Below are 20,545 nucleotides of genomic sequence, written 5' to 3' on the forward strand. Positions count from 1 at the left end.
TTACAGGGTTTCCATTCTGTTCCTCCAAAAATGACGTCTTAATCCAATGTATTTCAGTAAAATTAAAAGGTGTGCTCCTACTTTTCTCCTTAAAATGGTTTATAGATTTCACAGCTTGGCCATCCTGAAGTGCATTCACTCGGAATAGAGCAGTAAGTTAAGTAAAATCTCAAAGGTCTAATAAAATAGAAAATACTGTTCCATACAAAGTTTAGATAGATGCTCAAAGCTCTCTTTCCATCTTAAAACCAGTGCAAAGTCAGATTCACCTGGCCTTCAGGTCAATTGTTTTCTAAGCTATAAAACCTGCATGGAGAGAAGGTGAGAAGAGTTCTTTCTTCTTCCTCCTTGGTTTAGCAGCATTCTCCCCTATCTCTATTGCTGGAGTTAGTTAGAAAGAAGAGCTTCTTCATTCAAAGACATACAGGCAGCAGAGAGGGTCAATGCATACTCAGGAGGCAGAAGAATTGAATACAGAAAAGGAAGGATTTTTTTTTCGAGTTAACAACCAAAGTCCAGGCTGAAAACTGTCAACATGTGAGGGACTTTGTGAAAGTCAGTCCTTGAAGTATGCGTACATTCAACCAGTCTGCTAGGAACTGTAGGTATAGTTAGCCCGTAGCTTCTTCAAGTTGACAGCAACCCAGTTAAAAAACTGAATAGACTGAAAAAAAGCAAAACAAACCCAGATAAATATCAATACAGACATGAAGAATGTTAATGGGCATGGAAAGTACAAGTATATGCAGATGCAGACGGCGTCCCATTGATCAGAGACGTCAGTAATTTATCTATGCTCTCCTATTCTGGAACAGGTTTCAGAACGAATTGGGGAATATGAGATAAAAAACGTGCAGGGAAAGATCCTCAGTTGGTGTGAAATATCATAGCTCATTTGGATTGAATGGAATGAAAGTTTTCATCAATTGAGTAGGCAACTCTAATTTTGTTGTAAACACCATCCCCTACGATCATGAAGGACAGCACATGGGGTTTCCTGCTCATGCTCCCCTCCAGTCTGGCAGCAATACCTGGTGGCCACAGGCTACTGCAGAGGGGATGAATATTGCTGCCAGCCAGACACCTGAGCTGCTGCTACAGCACCAGTGGATGGAGGCATATGGGAAGGACTGTGCCCTGTGGCTTCAGGTGAAACTTCATCCCCTTCCAGATCTCTAGGCAGCAGCTACTGGGTTATCTGCATCACAATCTGCATGAGCACAAGGAACCCTGTCAGCGGACTCACTGTACCGAATTATGAGATAGGATTTAAAAGCATAGATAATAAAGTAGTAAAAGCTTGTTCCTCATGCAAACAGGAGAAAACAGTGGTGGTAGTGAGATGCTGCTGCACATCCAGTCAGTTCTCAGGTTGCAGGAGGTCTTTGACCTCATAGCATTTCTGTCAGTGAAAGCTGTAGAATTCATTCAACCCCCCAGCTTCAGGGCTTGTCCCAGATATCTGTGAGCAGAATTTCCCTGTCAGGTGAAAAGTGGAAAACCACAAGTGCAAACTGGAGCAGGAAGGAAGACCAGGTAAGGATAGCAAGTGCAGAAGGCTCAGCTACCTCTTACAGCAGTGTGCAGGTTACAGGACCAGTGAATGGTGGCTACCATTACCTCCTAGCAATGGCAGCTACAACTGTTTCTGCTATGCTCTTCTTGGTAGTTCTGAAATGTGAGCAACCTGAATGAGTTACCTATTAAACAGAAAGGAAAGAAATGAGTGGTGTTGGGACTGGACGTTCAGGTCGCTCCTAGCATGAAGGCAGAAAAAAAGACACGCAAAGCACCTAATAAGGAAAGAAAGGAAAACACAGCAAGACCTTTTGTCAGAGGAATATGGGGACTCTGGCAGCCAAACAAAAGAGTAGCAGGAATTGTCACGTAAAGCTGACTTTCTGGGTGGAAGATGAGACTGCAGAGACCCTGACACATAGTAGTGGGCACAAGGAAAGTGAACATGGAGTCTGTGGTCCAGTGGGAAAATTGGGAACTGTAGTCAGTGGAAGAAAGAGAAGGTCAAGGCCTGACGGGTGAGTGAAGTCCTGAAGAAGAGTAGGACATGGACCCTGCCACAGCTGCCTGCAGCAACAGACTGAGCCTTAGGCACAGGTAGCCTCAGGGGCTGACTGACCCTGATGCCTGGGGCTTCTGCCAGCCTCCCCTCTCTTCAACATGCATGTAAACTGTTTCTGGGGGATGCCAAAAGTTTGGAGCCCTGTTACCTTGTCTTGTGCAGAGGTTGCCTGGGAAGTGTTCTTCCAGCCATGGCACCACAGGGACAGCGCATGAGAGTGCAGTGGCCGTGACAGGATATTGGAAGTGTCCTGGTATGGACTCTTCCTTGGAGAAGGTGGAGGGGTGCTGCTGAAGGGTAGAGGAAAATGGGATCAAGATCCAAATGTTGGCTCTCAGAACATATGAATTTGCATTTTTCAATTAACTTGGAGCCTTATGCTAATTCTTGTTTGGTCCTCTGCGTTGTCTGTGGCTAGCCCTGAATTCAGGAGCCCTAGTGTGTGCAATGGAAACGGCCTACCTCTGCCAGACAATATGCAGTCCCCTTGGTGTGTGATCATCTCCTCAGCATCTGGGGACTGAGTCATTCTCAAGTCAGAGCAACCATATTTGGTTAAAATTATATCTGGCTGTTGCAATTCATGGGATGTTGTGTGGTATTGCTAACTTGTTTGTGCCATCTGTCCAATGAATTACTGGCTGGAAGCTTCTCCTTCAGTGCAAATACTGCTTGCCAATCATTGCAGTTTTTATATATAACTTTTTTGGTAACAATCTAAGTCTTTTACTGCTGCCAAATAGCCATTTCCTTCACTCGTGTAGTGCGGGACGCAGGGATTGTGAGCCGCCCCACAGTCGCCTGCTGCAAATTACAAGATGCTCTGAGGCAGGGGGTGCTCTGCTGTGCAAAGGCCAAAGAGACAATGACTAAATACACGTAGATTTTGATCAATTATCTTTCAAAGCTCTTGAAAACGGAGAGGGGAAGTGAATAATGTGTTTAATGTCTAGGTTATTTGCAGTCTGTAAATCTTTAAGATACCTGAGATAAAGTTTACCCATACAAGGCAGTAGAGCAGAATGGGCGCCTTGGGAATACAGAGCTGTGTGAGAGCAAAGGGCACCTGGGCTCTCAAAAGTATAGTTCAGCACAGGAGGCTTCACTTCGAGCTCGGGACTGTGGTGGAGAGCAATGCTTTGGCCTGCTTCTGTTCCTGGGCTTTTAATTACATTATTATTACTCTCTGGATTGAGCTGGGAATCAAACCACTATGAAAAAGAGAGGCAGAAAAGAGACATTTATGATGAACAGTAAGTACCATTGCCAGTATCAGCTGCAAACAGATTTGCTCTATGGTGGGTTTTAAGTGCTATTAATGGGAACAGAATGGCTTAAATGTCTATTTTTTTTCCATACTCCTTGACAGATACGTGCAGCTAAATGATCTTTTTTTCCTCCACACTACAACAGGCCTCGTTTGTCCTCAGAGCAGGGTAACTTAGTGTTCCATACTGGCTCCAGCAAAAATATTGAATTCAGAACTGGACCACTGGGGAAAATAAAAGTTAATGAAGAAGACCTTGCAGAGCTTTTTAGTCAGGTGATATAGTTACTTCTCTTTATTGTGTTTTCATTTTCAATCTTGTACATTAACAGTTTAATTTTCTTTAAAAATTGTCTTAGTAACTTGGTAACTTTGATGTAGCTTTTATGATTGTGACTTTATGTTATCTTTGTCAGAACTCTAGTATGAATGCAAGCTATTAAAGACTCATAAAGCGATCATATTACATAAAGTAATTAAAAGATTAAGCGTGTATGGAACAGAGCTCTGTATTTAAGTGGACTTTATAATAGTAAAGTTCAGCAAGAATCAGACTTTTCTGATCTTTTGAGAAGGCAAAGCGTGTTTCACATCATCTCACTCTCTTGTTTTAAGTTTAGGTGAGAGAAAATAATGTTGATATTCAAGAACTTAAAAAAGGCATTGGTGCCTCTCAGAATGTGTCACGTCAGGTTGCTCTGCTGGATTCCAAGGTGAGTCTTGTCTTATGCTCCATTAAAGGTCTGATTTTTCCATTCCTCAGGTTAACATATTGACCTGATTCATTTTAGTGTTTCTGGACTCCAGGTTGGGAAGTGGGACACAGTCTCTATCAGCTCACGGGCATGGCCTAATTCGGTATCTCTGGAGACAATGGAAATATTCCTGTAATTCCCTTAATTTGCAGATACCAGGACTGTTCTATTGTTTGCTGTCAGCATCTCTACAGATGGTATCCTTAAATATTTATGGAAGTGAAATCCCACTAAATTCAGGAAATAGACCATGTATATTCTTACATGCGTTACATGGATATTCCCTTCCAGGGGTGAAATGGGCTATAGAAATTGTCAATGTAAAGAAAAGACCTGTGAGGTAGTTCAGTCTGTTCCCTGCTACTGACAATATTTTTTCCAATAGAAGACACTGAAACCCTTTGTCTGACTTGGTTGCCAGTGCCTTCTGTTACGGTGTTGCCACAATTTCATTATGGCCTAACAGCCCTCTCTTTAGGGAAATTGTCCTAATCCATCATTTTCACTGAATCAGTTTCAGCTTGCTATTTGTAGTTACAACCCACTGAGATATAGTGAACATTTTTTTTGGCTTTCCGTGTACTTGTCTCAAACAGCAGGCTTTGTACGCCCAAGAGCACCTGAGCAATCCTGTTGGAATATTCACATTCTTAAAGTTAAGCACCTGAATACATCTTCACAAGACTGAGTCTTTGGTTTTGTAGCCAAAGTTGGACATACTTAAGCTGTGATTTCCCAAAGAGCCTAGCATACTGACATCTCACTGAATGGGGACTGATTTGAACCCAGTTGGCACCTGGTTTGACACACCAGCTACTGTATTTTCTCAAAAGAAAATACTTTGTTAGCCTACTGGCAACTAGCATCCCAGCACCCAGTCAGGCCAGCACATATCTCTGCGGTCGCTCTAATGCCAAGCACAATATAATTTGCGTTTCTGTTGCAGATTGTGAATCTTGACATCAAACTTCAAAGCTTAGAGCAGGTGAGTAACTGGGAAACAAACTAAAGATCAAAAAAGAAAAACCCAAGCCCAAGTAAATGAAGTAAAGTTACAATGACTGACTAGGTAAATGATTTCTTTCCTCTCATGCATTATTCAGGAAAACTTTTGTTGTAACAAGAGGTAAAAAAAAAAAAAAAAAGAAAACCCAAGATTTATAGAGGAGCTGAAATGCCTTCCTACAAAGTATAAACTGTGTAGGAGCCTGCATTCCTTAAAGGAAAAACAGTTGTAGACTCAAGAATAACAGCCAGATACTGAGGAAAAATAAACTCTTCCTTCACTGATCTGTCAAGACGAGGACTTGAGAATTAAAATTGGAATTTTTTATTGTACTGGAAATAGCTCATTTTCAACTGTCAGCTGCTTCTCCACTGAGCTTGTGACAAAGGCACAGCTACAGCTGCCAGTACAGAAAATCAAGAAGACAAGATAATCCTGCATCTAGAACCACAAACACTCTGCCATTGAGGAATAGTCTTTATTAATGGTTACTTTTTACAGAGCTTTCCTCTTTGCACTGTTTGCAGTTGGCCATCCTGTGTAAAGCAAATCATATTAGTCGTTATTTTGTGCAGATATGAGCAAAGCAGGTCAAAATGTTTGCAAATCAACCTGGCTAAAAAAGAAAACAAAAGCAAAAAACAACAGCAAAAAAAGAAAAATGAAAGAAGGAAAAAAATAAAAGGTTTGCCGTGGAAAGCAATGCTAATGAAACCCTACATAACCTCAAGGAACGAACCTCATTTCCTGCTCTTTGTCTGGGTTTCAGACTATCCGAAGGAAAGCGTGCAGTAGCAACCCCTGTGAGAACTCAGGGACATGCGTAAACTTGCTGGATGGTTTCTTTTGCCTCTGTCCCAGCAACTGGCAGGTGAGTCTTTAGCTTCCTTGCATATGCAATATGTATTTTGACTGTAAGCTTAATCCCTGGCTTAGTGCAATTGTGGCAAAGCACACAGTTTTAAGCACATCTTTTTAAGATTGCTCAGGACCAAGTGAGATATATTGAACAGCAAAGCAGCCGTATCAGATTCATCGTTTGGTTTAAGTGTAGCATGTTTCATTCTCAAAAATATTAATATATCAAAAAGCCCAAGCCCGAACCAATGGCCAGGCCCTGCGCTGTTAAATGTGGGTGATGTTCCATGCAGTCAGTGATGCTGTAGCAGTTCCAACAACAGAGAATTTGCCTTTCCTTTTTGCTGAGCACAGTGAACTGAACTGCATATCTTGCTGTTGATCTTATGCAAAGATACAGAGAGACTGGGGGAAGGGAAGGATATTTATTCAAGAGATAAAACAGATGAGAGTGTAAGTAATCAATCCCATTCTGAGTTTTTGAAATTCAAAGACTTTAATGGCAAAGGCTTTAGTGATGCTCAAACACGCATTTGGAGATTGAAAAGTTTTATCTTTCTCTCAAATGCTCTCAACCTGAAAATTGTCCCAGTAAAATTTGGGTCAAAATTGCTGTGCTTTCAGTTTTAATAAAACGACATCTTCTAAAAAAACAGTTTGCCAGAAAGTTTTCTGAGCCATTTGCTAGAAAGCTGGAAAGTACAGGGGCTGGTAGTACTATGATGTCCATATGCTTTCTGCAAACATCTGAAATATTTTATCCCTCGTTTGACTGATAGCTAGGGTCGCAAACACAGCTGAACAATAGACTTTTGTTTTAATGTTTTATAAGGGAAACTGCTGATAGCAGCCCATGGTTTGTATGCTTTGGAAATGATATTGAAGATTAGCTCCATGGTTTGCTTTTTTTCTCAGTTATTTGGAAAATAAACTGGTTTTCCATTTCATCTTAGGGCCTGCTCTGTTCTGTGGATGTTAATGAATGCCAGATTTATGCTGAAACAGCATTAGGCTGCCAGAATGGAGCTACATGTGTGAACACACCAGGCAGCTATAGGTAACTTTTCAAAACTATACGCAAAAATCCTATCTAAAATACTCTGCTATATTTGTACCAACTATTGCATCTGCAATACAAGTTCTAGGCACAAGATTTATCGAATATCAATGTATTGTGATCCTTTTCAGTCTGAGAGAGCATAAAATTCTTAATACTTTGTATACCCGACCCCACTGCAGCCACAGAATGCTCTCTGAAACCTTTGCCTCTGAGAGGCAACACAAAAAAGAGAAGAAATAACTAGATTTATTAGATATCCATGCTTGGGATGGAGATTGCAAATCGGAGCCTGGTCCAGGTGACCTGAATCTCTGCCTTAGGGGAAAGCTTTTGCACCGGCGTTGCGGACAGGGAGGTGAGATGCTGCATGCTGGCCTCTAACCAGCACATCCCACTGTGCCCACCAACACAGGAAGATTATCGTCTCTCCGTTATCACCTACCCCTTGAGAAAGATGGGACCGAGGAGATGGAGGAGGTCAGCAGGAGTGGAACTTTGTCCCTGGTAAAGGCTTTCAGTTGCTGGAAACCTCCTGAAAATGTGGGCACCCTTGCTCAGTGGCATTCCCATCACACCACATAACCTACAAAATGCCTTTACCTCCTCCAAAAATACAGGAGCTACTGAGACTGTCGCAGAGCAAAAAATACCCCGTGCTATCAGGGAGAAAGGAGAAACACTGCCTGCAGCTGGCAATGGGGGATGCGTGGGGTGCCTATGTATGGGCGCCTGGGGACATGAGGTCCCTGGGGCATACCCTGCTCTGGCTATGCCCATCCTCAGCGCAGTTCTTATTCAGCTCCTTAGGGAACGTGCTCTTGTTTACAGGGCACACTGGCCTGAATGTTCTGTCTTATTTTCCATAGTGGCAAATAATCTGGTAAATAAATAACTTTCAGATATAATACAAAGCCCTCCCTGTGCAGTGGGAACAAGCAGGCTGGATAGGGCACCACAGCTTTCTGCAAAGCGTTTTGTCCTCAGCTTCAGCATGAAAATCTTAGCCCCCGCAAATATTTGCTTGGCATAACACTGGCTTATAATGCTTTGTCAGTTCTTGTAAGAACCTCATAAGAGGGAAATTCTTATACAGTGCTCCTCACATTTCAGCATTAACACAGAGCCTGCTGAGATGTTTCTTAGTGCATGATGCTTCCTGGCAGCTTATCTTTGATTTTAAAGGAGGTTTCTAGCATGCGTGCAGCTGTAGCCAACACAGACATTTGTCAAGGAAACTACATACAAAGCAACCTATCTTTACTTGTTGTTTCTAACTGTGCTCAGTAATGTGGCATATAGGTACGTGACTAAGTTAAGGTCTGAGAAAGCAAAACTTTCTCACAAGTGTTGGCATTGTGTTAGTATAGTCAAGATTGCTCAAAATCTGTTCCCAAATTTAATTCTTCCCCTCCTTGGTAGCTGCTGAATCAGTACGTACTGGAAAGTAAGTGCTCCTTATAATTCCTCCAAATCTCAGTATTCTTGCTTTTGCATTATGGCTTCAGAATTATTGTTCAGTCCTTTCCTCACCAGCCTGTGTGTCTTCAGGGTATATCTGCTTATTTCTGAGTGCTCTCAAGATGCTAAATCTTTGCCCAGGTAGAGCGCGACATGGCTTTTCCCAGCACTTGTGAGAGTATTGCTGCTGATTCTTCTGGGGCTCTGGAACCCAAGTCCCCATTCCTGCTCTTGGCATAGTTAAATACATTAGTGTGCACTGCCTGTTAGGAAAATGGTGCTTTTTAGCTTCGCAGAGCACTCAGAGATAACTGAAGGCCAGGGGCAGCAGTGAATCAGGTAGAGAGTCAAAGGGAGGATACTGCAGTCCTCACTCCCTGCGTGTTTTAAGCTCTAGCTCAGGAAAGCACTGAAGTGTGAGGAAAAAGAGCAGGTATCTAAACGCTTTCCAGAATCAGGACCTTAACAGGACATTGCATCATTTGGATTAGGCGTTGCAAAAGTCCCCATGTCTATCAGACTTCTGTGTCATGCTCACAGTAAGGGAGGCCTCAGCAAGACCTAACTTTAGCAATGGGAGAGAACCAGGGCAGTGCCAAGCCACAGCTACAGTTTGGCCAAAGCTCCTTGGGGCACAACCTATCTTACGAAGCTGTTCTCTAAGCAACTTCAAATGGGTAATAGATTAATCTTTGCCAGACTAGGTGGGAGGGAGTGCCATTTTCCTTCTCCTTAGGAACTGTTTTGATTGCCTTGATCTGTCCTTTGGAGTTGAACATGAAGCTCTGAAGTGTACTTTGAACATACAAAAGTGATCTGGTTCCCTGACCTGTTGCCGCTGTGCTTGTCCAGGTTGAACTGCTGCATCTGGGAGAGGGTTTTGGTATATCTGCAGGCTCTCATAATAATAAACATGCTGTTTCCCAGTCCTGCAGACCACAGTTAAGCATTAAACTGTTGTGGTTTTTTTAAAGCCTAAGTTCATAGGGGTTGCTTGCTATGTGAGCAGCGTTTAGAAGCCTGCAACTGGCTTATCAAACTGATTTTTCAACTGTGCATGTGACAGCTGGCAGAAATACTGATGGCTTATTGATAAACTGCTCCAAGGTCCAGATCAGCTTCACTGGAATGCTCTGATTCAAGTTCTACAGATAAATGCTTTTATAGAGTATTTTTCTTTGGCCAGCTTACAGTAATTCAACAGAGATGTTTAATTACCATATGTCTCTGTAAGGAGCAGATATCTCAGCACATACTTGTGTCCAGATAAGTGTCTCACTTTCACTTTATTACCAAGCTAGCTAACCGATAGGAGACTTTCCATAGGTTTTTCTCCCATTCAACTTGTTGTTACATTTGAGAGTGCCTCAGATTTGGTCCACGTGGAAACAAAAGGCGAGAGAAAGGGAAATGTTATTTGATGGCTCAGAAGTTTCCAATTTCTGTTCCATTGCATAGGTACAATGCTGTGAACGAGGTGCGCTCAATAAATAACATTTCAGCTGGGAGCCTGCAGGCCAGGTCTCTCCTGCGGCATGCATCCCTTCAGCCCACGAGTTTGTTCTCCCTACCTCCTCAGCCCCCAATGCCTCCTCCTGCCTGCCATGCTCATCCAAAAACTGGACTGGCAGCTGCCACTTGTAGAGTGGGAGTGCGAGAGTGCCCCAGTCCCACAGTGGGCAGCAGAGCCTGCCCAGCCACACGTGCAGAGGAGGAAGGGACCTGGCTGTGCCACCTCCCAGATGAACGCCCTGCAACAGCAAAGCTGCTGGAGGAGGAAAAGGCAACGCCACCATCTCCTTTGATGGCGGTGTTTTAAAAGAAAGCTGTGGTGGCTACTGTAGTTTGCACAGAGCTCTGCTTTGGTGGGGTGTGCTGGGAGTGACAACTGGCTTGAGTCACTCTGGAGAGAAGGGATGTTCCTAGGTTATGGATGTTGAATAATCTTAGATATGAGATAAGCACCAGTTCTACTGATGCCAATGCATTTCTGCATATCGCTAGAGGCAGCTGATGTCGTATAAGGGTCATAGCTAAAATGCAAAGTTTAGGTGCTCTCTGACTTATGTTGGGAATTCCAGGTTTCCACTCTCCCTAAGTATCATGTTAGATATTTCCCTTTTTCTGGATCTGCGCTTACGAATGTAACATGGGGCTGTGGATTCCCCTACGTGGTCAGACACACAAAGCTGTGCACGAGCCCTGTGTGATTTGTGAGTCTCTGCTGAACAGAGCCTTGCCTTTGTGCATTGTTATTATTGGGGATGTCGGTATTGCTAATCGCACAAGGATTTTATGAGGATCAGCACATACATAAGGAGTAGCAGTACTATGGCAATATGGGACCTGTGCTATATATGTAGAAAACGTTTTGATTTTGCTGTCTGCTTTCACCATTAGCTGCTCCTGTACTCCAGAAACCTATGGGCCTCACTGTGCCTTGAAATTCGATGACTGCCAGGGAGGATCTGAGACGCTCTGTGAGCATGGCATCTGCGTAGATGCAGAGAGGGATCAGCCTAACATGGTAAGGAACAATGTTTACAGCTCCTCATACAGCACAGCAAGAGGAATGAATAATACCGAGTACCGCAAAGCTATGTAGCAAACACTGCTGCTGAAAGACAGCAAGAAGTGCCACCGTACAAAACAGCCTAACCTCTTTGTTGTCCTAAGGACAGCAGAAAGAACTGAAAATGCCTTGTGTCTTGTTAGAGGCATTGTCACAGCATCAGATCTACTATTACATCCATAGGGGGCTTCAGAATATTCTTTGAATATTCAAACTCTGATGAAAAACACAATATTCTTTGTGTTCATTTTTTGGGGATTTCAGTACTAAGTTGCTACAATATTTTTATTACCTAAAAGATTGAGAAAGACAAACATAATGAACTATGGGATATTATTACTAGTGGCCTGGGAGCCACCAATGTTGCATAGCTGCTGCATGGCTGCTGCTTGTGTTTGGTGCTCTGCACTCTCACTTTGACTCAGTCTCTGTTCGGGTTTGGGCCTGGTCTCTCCAGGTGTCTGCACCGGGTGGATGCTGGTGCACTCTTGAATGGCCCCCTGGAGCAAGCCAGCTAATTCTTTTTGGGAGAAAATCTGGGTATGCGGTGTATACTCCAAGGAGATGTGTGAAGATGCCAGTTTTGGCTCTTTCCACTCAGAGTAGCTCTCCGAAACTACCCCGGCAGGCCCTGTCCTTCTTAACGCTTCTATCCACCCATGCCCCAGCACCAGCACACCACACGTGTTCTCGGTGCTATGATATGAAATCATTCCTTTGATCAATTTGTTAAAGTTGTCACAATTCATCGTTTCTTGTTTTCTTCCTGTTTTTGTGGGGAAAGCTTTTCAAAACGGTTCAGTTTTGGCTCTGCTCCTATGACAGTCAATAATAAAACTCTCATTAGAGAGATAATTAGAATTAGAACAAAGTTAGATACATGCTGAAACCTGGCCATTAGTGAAGTTTATGAGAGACAAAATTGTTGCTGTCAAAGAAAATGTAGATTTTGTCAGCTCTGCATATTACACAAATTACTGAACAATTTGCTTAAAAGAAAACAGCCGGATTGATTTCACGTTGCTTACATTCATCTTTTTACCCTGGATACAAAGCAAGTTGATAATTTTTAAATTATTTTTAGGTACAGTTTATAAGTGCTGTTCATTTTTCTCTGGAAGATTTGGGGTAAATTACAGGTTTCTTTTCTGAATATAATGAATCCTGCAATAATCTACATACTTTAACTCAGAGGAAGAAATAAACTGAGAAAACTATATGAGAAAACAACTTAAAAACAGAATGTGCAAATCATGTAGTGCTCTAAAAGCTTTCTTGCGATTAGCTATCATTCAGAAGACACTTAAAAAATGCTTCATCTGGCCTTTTTCTTGGTCATTCTTCTAACCATCTTAAACACATAATGTGATGTTTGCCATGGCAGCCCAAGTACCGCTGCGTCTGTGATGCGGGCTGGATGTCGCCTCCGGGCAGCCCTGCCTGCAGTGCTGATGTGGATGAGTGCAGCCTCCCGAACCGCCCATGCTCGCAGAATCCGCCTGTGCAGTGCCACAACACACCTGGCTCCTACACATGTGGGCCCTGCCCTGCAGGTATCATGTCCTTCCATGTCCTCGCTCAGGGGAAGGGGGCAGCAGGCAGTTCTGCCTGTATTTCATAAACATAGACGACGTGGGAGTAACTGGATAAGACACTTTGGTCTATATTTGAGAGAATAAATGCCTACAGGTTATGTCTTATCTAGCTAACGTAGGCAGTGGGGTTTAGCAAGTGATTTGTCCCATCCTAATGTAAGCATCTCAACAGTCCTAATGATTTGCATTCTTAAAGTGCCTATTTCTTTCCACTGACTTTAATGGGAGCTTAGGATGACTAGATTGGGGTAGGTAGGATGAGTCCTACCCACTAAGTTTAGGGCTACCCCCATATCTGTATGCCCACTGCCCTAAGGCATAACTAACAATTTAATAGTCCCTTCAAGCCTTCAAATCTTTGACTCATCTTTCTGAGTCAGGTAGGTAGCATGAGTAAGAGGTGAATATAAGGATTTGAAGCATTTAGCCAGAGTTAGAATGAGCCTTTGCTGCTAATTGTACATGCATGTGCTAAATCAAAATTGCCTCTTCTTTAGCTAAAATTGTGTTTGGTCATGGAATATCCGGAATACAGTTAAAATAAAGGGTTCTCACACACACCTTCTCCCTATCATGTTTGTAACCTGTTTGCAGACCAACTTTAATTTGCATCAGTTATGAGAGGGATAGTTCTTATTCACTTGTGTTATTGACGTGAAATTCAAAAGTAGTATTTTTCTGTGCTAAGAAAGATATGGTCAAAGAAGAAAAGGAAAAGGTCAGGCATTTTCCATGTTAATGTCTCCCTTGTGCTTCTTTTTAGGCTGGCAAGGAAACGGCTACAGTTGCCAAGACATTGATGAGTGTGAAAGTAATAACGGAGGCTGCTCAACAGCACCAATGGTTCAATGTATCAACACAATGGGATCCTTCCACTGTGGGCTTTGTCCACCAGGTAAAATAATAGGCTTTATGTTGATAAAATCACAGACTGGCTTAAGAGATGTAGGTTCAGTGCATTTGAGCCTATGTTTCATGGTATACTTAAGAAGCTGCAGTTTGTTTTTACATAAAAATGTATCTTAGGCTCAATGCAATATTGTAATATAGCATCCAGAGTCACTCTCTGAATGTTGCCTAAGAAAGCAGCATTTCCACTGCAGTGCAGACAGAACACTGGAAGTGGCCATTTATGTCTATATGTGTGGTTTATTGATTAAAATGCTTTATGATATGCATGCTATCAATGCTAGAAATACTAGCAAGAAAAAGTGTTTCTAAATGACCTCCTCTACTTTAAATAGCATAGACATACTGCAGCTCATGAAAGTTCTCAGTTACTGAGCACTGAAGGGCTGTCACCATGCCGGACGTGTGGCCTCAGCAGAGCTATGGGTGGGTGCAGGGCTGGGCCCTGAGGAGTGGTGCTGCAGTGCCAAGGTCCTGGCGAGTGCCGCATCTGAGAGCTGCCGGCAGCTCTGACTGCTGCAGCTGCCCTGCTGTGCTGGCACGGCTGGATGCCAGAGCCCTGAGCAGGCAGCACACGACGGCTGACGCCTGAGATCCTACAGCCTCACTCTGACCTCACCTGTATTTGGTAGTACCAAAATTATATATATATATATGTATACACACACACGCACACATAGATATAACATATATATATATAATATATTGCTGTTCTAAAATGGTATAAGGATTGAGTTAAGATCAGAATCCACTCCTGCAGTGTAGGAACCACAATAAATATGCCAGGTTTACTCCAGTGGCTATCACGCCTTTTAACTGCAGAAGGCTCATTTTACATCATAAACTAGTGTGTTTCTCACCATGATTGTTTTGCTGTTGATCTCACAAAACATGGTTTGCTATAGACTAAGATTTTACTCCCAACAGGTTATGAGGGAGATGGACAAACATGCACCCAGGTTGATATCTGCTCAATAAATAATGGAGGGTGCCATCCTTTGGCAACTTGTACCTCTGGTCCAGGTATGGTACCTTTTTAAGGACTGTAAGTAATATCGGTGTGAATTCTCAAGAGGGTTTGATTAGTCTGTTCCCACTTTGTAGTAACATATTTATATTGCAACCCCTTCTCCGCAATCAGTTTTGCCTTGCCCAAGGGAAAGTACAGGCAGGTCAGCTAAAACCAGCAGGCCTTTGCACAAACACTGGCAGCAACTCATTCAGGCTCCAGCACCAGGGAACTGCAGATTTCCTCACAGGGATGTGGAGATTTTCACCATTTCCTTCTATGTGGTTTTCCAGTTTCAGCTACATTTACCACTCTTCTCCTTTCCACAATTACCTTCTAACTGATTCCACCACTTCCTGCAAAGCTGACCTTGGGGTCTCAAGTACCCACATCAAAGCAGCGCTAGTGATCTTTTCATGATCAAACTGGACGTTGACTGGAGAAGGCACCAAAAGAACACATAACTTAAAATTATATAAAGGCTCTGCTTCAAGATGTGAAGGACCTTCACTGACAAGGTTGGCATTGTTATTGTAACAAGGACTGAACTAGTTACTGTATCTCTTTTGTCTCACCTCCCAAGGGGCAATGCCATTTTGTTCCTGCATGCCTGGGTACACTGGGAGTGGATATGGGCCAAATGGGTGCTCCTCCCTCAGTGATATCTGTCAGCTGCAAAACCCTTGCGCAAATGGGCAATGTCTGGTAAGTGCTGGACCCTTCATAGTTGGAGACAACGTGACATGGATATAACCACCAACACCAAGGAGACTGGTGGGACTGAAATCTGAGTGCAGACACATTAAAGATAATGAGGCAAGGTCAGCGGGGAGCGAGAAATCAGCCGACATATCTGGGGAAATTAGAGGAGTTTCTGGAGCTTCTAGGCACACAAGGCATTTTCTTCTTGTCTGGAGTAGAGGTAGCAATCTTAGGCACTAATGAGCAGGCTGCCACTAATGAGCTGGAGAGGTAGCTGGGACCCCAGGGCAGTGGCAGGATGCTGGTAGGGAGAGCTGATGACAGGGACAGGGAAGCAATTTACCACCTTGGATCATGGAGGAGTTACCCACAGTAATAAATGCAGTATGTCTGTTGACCCCCAGATCTAGTACAGTTACGTGTTTCTGTCCTTTACATCTCTCTGTTCTTCTGTTCGTTTTGTGAGAGTCCCCCTTGAGTCTCAGGCTGTGTATATGGACACAGAGGGGTGGCTTCATGGGAATTGGCTGTATTCTCACTGGTGGCTGAGCTTTTCTGTCCTTTACCGATTGGTGGTGTGAATTCATTCTCATGCATAGCGACTGTTTAGTTTGTCCACATAGACTCTATGAAGGCTTTGTCTCCCTCAGTAGGTGTGCTGCACCCAGGGAAGTCCATACTGCCAACCTGAGGATGCTGATAATTCTGATGTGGAGGATATTTATTCTGATGGTTCTGGAGATACATTAGCAAATGTTAAATTTGTTGTTTCAGTAGAGTGTGATCCTGTTTGTCCACATTTGTCTACAGATATCCTCCTTTTGATGATCCTGGGAGGCAGGGGGAAAATGCGGCATATGGTGCATTACCTCCCCCTTCTCCTACTTTCTTTGTTAATGGAGATGATTTCCTCATCCCCACTCCACCCCTTAGCAGCACCCCTCATCCTCTCTTCCATAGGTACCTATTGTCTTTTCTCTCAGATATTTAAGGGGCCTTCTGTGCCCAGACCTCATCTGCTTTTTCTAACTATATCAGTCAAGTCTAATAAAAGATATGACCTGTTCCCTTAAATGTTTCCTAACACACAACTTTAGACTATAGTGACTACAACACTACTACTTAAAGATAATGAGGTAGTCAGATACTCCAGTAACGGGACTTCAGAAGTATATAATTAAATAGAGGAACACAAAAACTATATTTGGCCAGCATAATAACAAATGAAATATAATGTTAATTAAATATCAGGCAATTCAGATCAGAAGGCACCTTTTTATCTTCTAAAGCACCATTCTAGCCAAAAATCAAATACACAGAAAAAAGACTTTTCCATCATAGTGAAAATATCTGTTTGGGACACAGAGGGTATGTACACAGAATGGGAAAGGAAACAGCACATTGATTTTATGGCATCGAAGGTGGGATTGTTAGTACCTACCTTGGAATAGCATGTTCTGCTTTTACTGTAAAAAAAAAAAAAAAAAGGAAATTTAAGGAAAGAGGACATAAGATATTAAAATAGTTAGAGATATGGAAAGATTTGCTTATAAGGAGAAGTAGTAAAGCTCGAGACAAAAGAAAATGTAAGAAAGGAAAAACAGAAATACAGAATAATGAGTAACAGAGAAAGCAATGCAAATGTTTCTGTTTAATATCCCTCAGGGTAAGAAGGCAAGTACCAGCCAATGTAACTGAAATGTTATATATACCATGACTTCCCAGAGAACAGGCTTGGAATGATTTATAAACCACTGTTATCTTGGCTTCTTATTTATAAGGTTTAGATAATCGAATTGATTTGTTTCTAGAGTAATCATTTCAAAGCTAAGCAGTTTTATGAATGGCAAAATAAATAGAGATTCTGACTTTTTAAAAAGTAATTTGAAATGGCTCTGCAAAGAAATAACTCAATAGAAAAAGCAAAGAGCTGCATAACTTGGTTAAGCTTTGGGTTTATTTTAGTATTCACCAATTACCATCAAGACCATTAAATGCCAAATGATATATTTCTTTACTCTGAAATCTCCACATAAAACAAGTGTAAACATCAGTCTTTCTGACTCCTTTAGATGGTCCGTGTTCATTGAGGTTATTGCATCTTTTTATACGTGCAGGCAACAATCTCTGGATATTTCTGCGTGTGCAATGGGGGCTGGACGGGCCCTAACTGCACGGAGAATATCGACGAGTGCGCTAGCAACCCATGCCAGAATGGAGGAAGCTGCAGCGATGGGGTTGGCGGGTACTCGTGCGAGTGCACCAGCGCCTGGACGGGGCCACAGTGCCAGTACGCCCAGCACGGTATGGCGGGGAGCCCTCTGCCACAGAGATGGGCGCCAGGTTCCCGCGAGCCTGTGCTCCGCGCGTACCACCAGCACGCGGGTCAGCACCGGGTCAGCATGGTAAACTCAGGGTGGTGGAGTGCAGGTTCTCTTCCAGGGTCCCTGGGGGCAGAGTTTGCCATGAAATTTCATCAAAGTGCCCTTGCTGAACAGTAAGAGCCTGACACTGAGGCCGGGTTGTTGGCCTGTTGGCCTTGACTAGACCCCAGACATCCTAAAACCAAATTTCTGTTCCAAGAAGCCATCTTCCAAATCCTGACTGTGTCAACACTAAGCCAAATGGGAGAGAGGATTTGATAGAAGGAGAGCAGATTTACAGGAGAATATAATATTATTTCTGTTTTGTGCACGCTGTTTCTTTTGTTCATTGCAAAGCTGAAAGGTCCTGACATTTTTAGTTGATGTAAAAAGCCAAAAAAGGTTTACAAACAGAAATGTAATGAAAGAAATGTTATCTGTGAAGCTGGGAGACTTGGAGTTATATAAAGTGACTAGAAGGTCCTGCCATTAGCATTATTTCTCAAAGTCATTTGCTTGCTTGCTTGCTTTTTTGTTTTTTTTTCCTTGTTTTTGGTGGGTTTTTTTGGCCGTAAATTTTAATTAAACAAGGTCAAGATAGCATTCCAGTGGGTGTCCCTGTGGTATCCATCTGTCAGATGGCTCATATTTATCGCAGGTTGCTGTGAAGAAAGCAGATTATTAACTTTGCACAGAATACAGAATGCAAAGTTTTCTTTGAGCCACTGTGAAATGTGTTCTCTTTTACAGCTACTTCAGGTTTCTTCCTATTTTCTTTTAATTTCTAATCAATAATTTTTTTTATTATTAAGCATATATATGTGAAAAAAGTAATTTTTTAACTCTTCATAAGAGAAAGACTAGAAAGCCAGTTTCTGTTCAGTGAGAAATTTAAATGTATCAACCTTTGTTTTAGTTCCTAATCAAGGGGAAAAAATAAAGTTTATGACATAGTAGTTCTGAATCTGATTCAGAATGGTGAGGTGTTTTGGGTGGACGCTTCAAACAAAATTGTATTTTTTACTCTTCCCTGAGCCAAAATATTTCATTTCAGATTGCTGAGGAGAATTGAATATTTCATTAGCATCAGCTGAGTGCTAAACGGCAGTTGATTGTTGTGTGGCTGTATGTTCATTGTACTCTGGATCCTTTACAGCCATATTTTTCCCTAGCAGTTTAGGATTCTTGCTCCGCAGCTCCCATTCATCAAATAGCTCAGTGAGAGAAGAGACCACGGTATATCATGAGCAATACTATCAGGCCCAGAAATCTGACCCTCAAGGATAAATAGACTATGAAACATCTGAAGAATAACACCACTCTTGATATTCAAGACAGCTTTATATCATGTTAGCTTCAAAATATTATTGCAGTGTAGGGGAAAAATTGGAATATTTCAGTTTAAAGCTAGCCTTCTGGAAACAAACTACTTTATTAGCATTTTTCTGGGACAGAATCAACATCTTTTGACAGAATTCACATATTCCTAAAAAGAGTCGATTATAGAAGTATCTTTCATCCTTGTTTTAAATGTTTAACAAGTTGAAGCTATGTTAGAAAGTTTGGTTTTATTTCAGTCTATATAGTGATAGCAAAAAATTAATTAATTTAATTTTATCTCTCTTCCTGCAGTTTGTGGAGGATACCTCTCGGGCTCCAGCGGGACCTTCAGTTACCCTAACAACCCAAGCAGCCAGCGGTATGATAATAGTGTCAGCTGTGCTTGGGTTATTCGAACCAATCCCAACAAGGTAAAATAGAGTTCAGGTTAAAGAAACCCTCACTCTGTGAGACTCCTCAGCTTGTTAGAGCAAAAACAGCCATCCTCATGCCACATATTCCAATATCGTGATCCAATCCCCTCGGAATAAAGAGCTTTGCAAAACGAATAAGTTTTAGGCTCTGTTGAGCATTCCAATTCCTGAGCCTAAAAATTTGCCTGGGTCATGTTTTCAACGTTTTTTTGCTGAAGGCTAAAATTTAATTTTTCCTATCATCACTGCCTCCTAAAATGAGATCTTAAAAAAATACACTAAATGATTGGAGATTTCTAATAAATTTGTGAGACCTGGCATCACTTACCACCACCTAGAGAAGCCACATGTCTTACACGGCTTTACACTATGAATGGCTGCATGAGAAACGCTCCACAGTTGGTTCATGGGCTAAGTGACACCAGAAGAGTTTTCTGTTTCTGATTTCTGAGCCCCCGAAATGTGGAATGCTGAATTCATATAGTCAATGGCTTTGTGCAATGAAAAGTGTTTGATTTTTTTTTTTTAAGGATTAACTTTTAAATGTTACACTCAAATGTATATTCTGATGCTGATTTGCAATTAACATTTCTACTTATATTTTAACTAAACCATAAAACATGTTATTCACCCTTTAGCATGGGACTTCTTGCTCAGGATCTAAATGTTTGGTCTATTTTTCACATTGCAAGCAAATGAATTGAGTAGTTCTATAAACCTCTAGTGGTTTATATAGCATTGTATACTGTAATATATATATACTGTATAAACTGCTAGTGGTTTACACAGCATTATATGCATGTGACAGATCTTCTACTTTAGGTAAGTCTGGGAGCCACCAGTGCCTTCAGCAGAGCTATATTTAAGCACATCAAGTGGGGGATCTGAACTTATGCAAAGCTGTATATGCCACTATTTGTCTAGACTGAGTTTATAAGACAGCATTGATATGCACAAAAAATCATTTCCTTTTTAATTCCCACAACAATATTTCAGCCATATAAAGGGTGAGAAATTTCAACTATCTCACATGAGAAAATACCATGGGAAACCTGGAATAAAATATTTTATTCTCTATTTCAAGCCTTTCAGACTGTAGTAGATAGCGCACACAGGCAAATGGTAATAATTATTAGTTTATAGGAAGAATGCTCTTT

At 42.0% G+C, this 20,545-nt stretch overlaps 1 protein-coding gene across 2 annotated transcripts in view; it reads left to right on the top strand.

The window, feature by feature from the left end:
• The first annotated feature begins 3,175 nt into the window (after nt 1-3,175).
• The window catches only part of CUBN (cubilin), a 145,236-nt gene continuing 127,866 nt past the window's right edge, over nt 3,176-20,545 (top strand). Inside the window, exons 1-13 of one of the 2 annotated variants that reach the window (XM_009673702.2) lie at nt 3,176-3,333; nt 3,494-3,623; nt 3,968-4,060; nt 5,049-5,087; nt 5,878-5,979; nt 6,920-7,023; nt 10,885-11,011; nt 12,441-12,609; nt 13,415-13,546; nt 14,488-14,583; nt 15,153-15,274; nt 17,389-17,575; nt 19,267-19,385. In XM_009673702.2, the coding sequence (XP_009671997.2) occupies nt 3,215-3,333; nt 3,494-3,623; nt 3,968-4,060; nt 5,049-5,087; nt 5,878-5,979; nt 6,920-7,023; nt 10,885-11,011; nt 12,441-12,609; nt 13,415-13,546; nt 14,488-14,583; nt 15,153-15,274; nt 17,389-17,575; nt 19,267-19,385 (1,539 nt within the window). In that variant the 5' untranslated portion in view covers nt 3,176-3,214. Of the gene's footprint in view, nt 3,334-3,493; nt 3,624-3,967; nt 4,061-5,048; nt 5,088-5,877; nt 5,980-6,919; nt 7,024-7,438; nt 7,531-10,884; nt 11,012-12,440; nt 12,610-13,414; nt 13,547-14,487; nt 14,584-15,152; nt 15,275-17,388; nt 17,576-19,266; nt 19,386-20,545 lie in introns of those variants that run through there. The other variant, XM_068934653.1, reaches the window with a different exon arrangement.

The sequence above is a fragment of the Struthio camelus genome, chromosome 2 (genome assembly GCF_040807025.1).
Source record: "Struthio camelus isolate bStrCam1 chromosome 2, bStrCam1.hap1, whole genome shotgun sequence".
NCBI classification, from domain to species: Eukaryota; Metazoa; Chordata; class Aves; order Struthioniformes; family Struthionidae; genus Struthio; species Struthio camelus.